Raw genomic sequence first — 4,639 nt, forward strand, 5'->3', positions numbered from 1 at the left:
GCGCTGCTGCACTGCGAGGTGGGCGCGGGTCTCCCCGGTGTCCGCGGAGTGGCGCCGCCCTGCAGGGCAAGTTCCCGACCTCAAACCGCACCGCGTGACCTCTGCTGAGCTACAGGGATTTCGGCTTGCCTCCTGTTTAGAGGGTTTCTCTTCCTTCCTAGAGGGCACCTCCCTCCCTTTACCGGCGTTCGAACTCGAGACCGCTGCTGCACTGCGAGGTGGGCGCGGGTCTCCCCGGTGTCCGCGGAGTGGCGCCGCCCTGCAGGGCAAGTTCCCGACCTCAAACCGCACCGCGTGACCTCTGCTGAGCTACAGGGATTTCGGCTTGCCTCCTGTTTAGAGGGTTTCTCTTCCTTCCTAGAGGGCACCTCCCTCCCTTTACCGGCGTTCGAACTCGAGACCTCGCGCTGGCGAGGCAGGTGGCGGCACCTCTGGGATAAATCCCTGGCCCGAGGGTTTCTTTATTTAAAGACGGGGCCTTGCTGTGTAGTGCAGGCTGCTTCAACTCTCCGCGATCCTCCTGTCTCAGCCCCCTGACTGCTCGGATTACAGGTGTGCGCCACCACGCCCGTCTTCCTAGCCGCTGGGATCCGGTGGGTGTGTGGTTGGGGCTGAAGTCCAACTGTGTGACCTCTTAGTCTGATTTGCACCGTCGTGTTGGTTGTAAGGTTTTTCTGGCAGCCCACTTTTTGTTGACCGGGGTCTCCTACACTCTGCTATAGCTATTCTGCTCATCTTTAGAGAAACAACCGGAAGAGTCGCTACAAAGACTTGTAGCAGTTGTGTTTTTGTTAGTAATAAACAACTGCCAAGCACCTGGCTTTGGATAGTTGCGGTGGACAAGATTGCAGGATTGGCCTCGGGCAGACTTAAAACATAAAGGGTGGGATGGGATGGGTACGGAGGAGGCCGTCATTCAGTGCCCTGTGCTGTGTCCGGGTGGTCACCCCCCCATTCTGAGCATTGGGCCCTGGGCCTCTGTGCTGACTACATCCGCAGCCCTTTTGTTATTTTTTATTTGTTTTGAGACAGAATCTTGCCGAGTTCTGAAGTTGCCCAGGCTGGGCCTGAATTTACAGTCCTCTTGCTAAAGCCTCCCAGTGTGCTGGGATCGCAGGTGTGCACCACCACGCCCAGCCCGAACTGGGTTCATCCATAGACCTGGACAAGAGGGGCTGAGCCCAGAGCCCAAAGGGACCTGCTCAGTCTCTTCATCATCCCTCACTTTCCTCGTCACACGCCCAGGCTGGTGGGAGGGACAGGACACGCAGTGCGATTCCGAGGAGGGCGTGGAGTAAGAAGTGAAGCTGAGCCTGCCTGGAGCTCGTAACCACAGCAGCGACCAGCGGAGGGAGGCGTGCAGGGAGCCGAGAGAAGGGCGGCCTCCAGAGGAACGGACGGGCTTGTGCACCCTCCAGTGCTTGTAGAGACCCGGGGAGGCCCGGCCCGCTTCTCCTGTGGCACCTTTGATGGCTGTGATTGCAGGCCTGGACGTGGGAAGTGAAGGCAGCAGGTGGCGGCAACTTCAAGGGCTGTGACAGGCACGAGCTGGGGGCTGAGAGCAAGCTTTCAAATCCTAGAGAGGTGTGAAGCGGCCCAGGCCCCAGGGCCTGTGTCCCCAGAAGGTGGCGCCGGCTTTGAATAGTGCTGTGGCCAGGACACAGCGTCCCCATCAAGCTTGCATTCTGCTCAGGGGAAGAAGACAACAAGCAGTATAATAAGGACATACAGTAGACTCGATGGTGTAGAAATGAAGAGGAGGGTGAGGGACGTTAACATTTTACTCGGCAGAAGCGGGAGGACTGAAGGAGCGATTCCTGGTTGTCTGGGGCGACACAGTTGCGGTGAGCTCGAGGTCAGAGTGAGAGGGAGGATTTCGGCAGCGAGGTCCCGGGGGCTGCGGCCTTCAGTGCCAGGTCCGCTGTGCTCTCCCGGGGGCTCTGCCCTGCCGTTGTGGGAACAGCAGGACAGTGTTCAGGATGCACGGGGCAGGGGGCAGGAGGGCGGCTAGAGAGACCCTGGGATCTGCTTGGAGAAGGAGCCGCCAGCAGGAAGAACCAAGCCTCCCAGAGGCAGCTCCTGTTGGGCTGGGTCAGAACCCCAAGGGACCTGGCTGTCTCCTCATGGCCTTCATTTTATTGATATTAAAGTGAGGCCCGCGGGAGGGGCGCAAAGCACAGTAGAAGTTCACAGTGTTCAGTGTTTCCTTGATCCCTAGAAACTTCTGGATTTTGTGCAGTTCAGTACTAGAGAGAGATGATAGGAGCAGACGGCGCGGCTGTGGAAGGGCGTGGAGGAGGGCCAGACTCCTGTCAGCTCTCCTCCTGGACACGCGTCAGGGGTTTTTCTTTCTTAGGAACATTCTTGGGTAAACATGTGAAGACCGGTGGGAACACTTATAGAGGAAATTAGTACTTTTAATTCATTTACACCAAAATATAGCTATAGGATGAATATGTATACACGGTCTCTTTGGTTAGATTCATGTTCTTGTGCAGCAGTGCTCAAAAACTTGTGGATTTTTTTTTTTTTCCCTTTCCCATATCATTTCACTTTATTTCCTTTAGATACCATTCAGGGTGCAGCTGCTGGGGGAAAATATGTAGTCCTTCTTTTTTTTTTTTTTTTTTCTCCTTTGGTACTGGGTATCGAATTCGGGTCCTTGCCCTTGTGAGGCAGACAGCAGAACCACTAAGCTAAGTCCCTGGTCCCTCCTCATTGAGTTTATTGGTACTTTTTAAGTGTATAGCACAGTTACGTTCATCAATGGGATCTTGTACCTTTACATGATGCATCTTGGTTCTCATTTTTCCCCATACCCCTTGCCCTCCCTTCACCCCCTCCACCCTTCCCTATTTACAAAGACTTTGTTTCCATCTTTCCCTGTTTTCACATTTTTTCTCTTCTCTTATTTCCTTTCCCCTACCCTTCAGCCCTTTTCTTCCTATTTCACATTGTCAGTTACACAATTGGGATTTTATTTACACTTTTATTTTTTCACAACAGAGAAATGATTTGGTATTTACACATGTGTATCTTATTTTATTTAAGAGTATGGCCTTGGGGCTGGGGATTTAGCTCAGTGATTTCGGCTCCTCCCTTGCAAGCACTATGTTCCTAATTTGTTCCTTGGTACCAAGAAAAAAAAAAGTATGGCCTCAAAAATGCATCCATTTTCCTATGAATGACTCTGGTTTCTCATTCTTTATGGCTGAGCAGTATTCCGTTTTATAGAAAGACCATATCTTCTTTATCCAGTCTCCAACTGATGGGCAAATGGGCTGTTTCCAAGTTTTACAAACTGCTGCTATAAACATGGGTAAGCATATATTGCTGTGATATGATTCTTTTAATTCTTTTGGAAAGATCCCCAGCAGAGGGATGGCTGGGTCAGATGGGACCTCTAATCCTAGTCCTTTGAGGTAGCTCCATATTGATTTCCACAGTGGTTGCACCAGTCTGCTCTCCCACCAACAATGGAGAAGGATTCCTTTCTCCCCACAACCCCCCTAACACTTGTTATTGGTTGATTGCTTCATAGCAGCCATTCTTTGTGGGGTGAGGTGTAACTAGGACTTGATTTACTCTGAGGAATTAAGTGCTGGGAACGTGACTGGCAGGCAGGGGAATGGGTTCCAGAAGAAAGGACACGGCCTTTCAGAAGGTGCCTGAGTGCTCTGCCGCCTCCTGCACAGCCACGGAGCCCTTCAGATTTGGATCCACCATCCTTCCTTCAAGCAGGTCTAGCTGAAGTGTGGATGCTTGTGTTCTTGTCAGTCTTCTGCTATCATAAATTGTGCTCCAAAGACTACTCTGAATATGTACACTTCCTGTCAGCAGCCTGTCTTTGGGTAGGAGGGTGGTACTTTGAAACAGAAGTCTGAGTGATGCTGGACTAGCCGTAGCCACAGGAGAGAGATTGGCATCAGAGAGCCAGTTGGTGGAAGTGTCTGATTGATTTCACTTAACATTATGGTCTCAAGGTGCACCTATTTTCCTACAAATGGCTCAAGTTTATCTATCTTCAGGGCAGAGTAGTACTCCATTACATGTAATTGCCTCATTTTCTTTGTCTTTGCGTTTGACAGAAATTTTATCTACTGATACTGATGACAGTTTTGTTTGTTTGTTTGTTTTTGTACTGGGGATTGAACTTGAGACTTTGGGTTTGCAAGGCAAGTGGTGGCACCACTGAGCTAAATCCTTGGCCTCAGATAAGTTGATGGTAGTCTTTATTCATTAGACTTTAGAAGATAAGTCATGGGGTGGGGGATTTAGCTCAGCGGTTCGGTGGCCTGCCCTGCAAGCGCAAGGACCCGAGTTCAATCCCCGTACCAAAAAAAAAAAAGAAGATAAATCATTTATGTATGGCAGTAAACAACCTTTCACAGTGGAAAGATGGGAGATGGACAGAGGGCTGGGTGTTCTGATTTATTCCTAATGTGCCCCTAGACTGAAAAACCATAACAAAACTGGACTAAGGTGAGGAAGGTCATCTTGTTTATTATTCTGCGTAGCCAAGGCTGCTGGCATGGTACTCAGTTCTCAGCTTGAGTTTTGGCTCAAGGAGTTCGTGCCGAGGAAAACCGCTACTAGTTGTGATTTTGTTTAACTTTGACTTTGTGTTTTTTTTGTTGTT

General features: G+C 50.5%; 1 protein-coding gene across 2 annotated transcripts in view; it reads left to right on the forward strand.

The window, feature by feature from the left end:
• Window positions 1-1,519: 1,519 nt before the first annotated feature.
• The window catches only part of Hint3 (histidine triad nucleotide binding protein 3), a 13,329-nt gene continuing 10,209 nt past the window's right edge, over window positions 1,520-4,639 (forward strand). Inside the window, exon 1 of one of the 2 annotated variants that reach the window (XM_010625758.2) lies at window positions 1,520-1,855. In XM_010625758.2, the coding sequence (XP_010624060.1) occupies window positions 1,751-1,855 (105 nt within the window). In that variant the 5' untranslated portion in view covers window positions 1,520-1,750. The remainder of the gene's footprint in view (window positions 1,856-4,639) is intronic. The other variant, XM_033763214.1, reaches the window with a different exon arrangement.

The sequence above is a fragment of the Fukomys damarensis genome, unplaced genomic scaffold (assembly GCF_012274545.1).
Source record: "Fukomys damarensis isolate Sample0158 unplaced genomic scaffold, DMR_v1.0_HiC HiC_scaffold_14, whole genome shotgun sequence".
Taxonomy (NCBI): domain Eukaryota; kingdom Metazoa; phylum Chordata; class Mammalia; order Rodentia; family Bathyergidae; genus Fukomys; species Fukomys damarensis.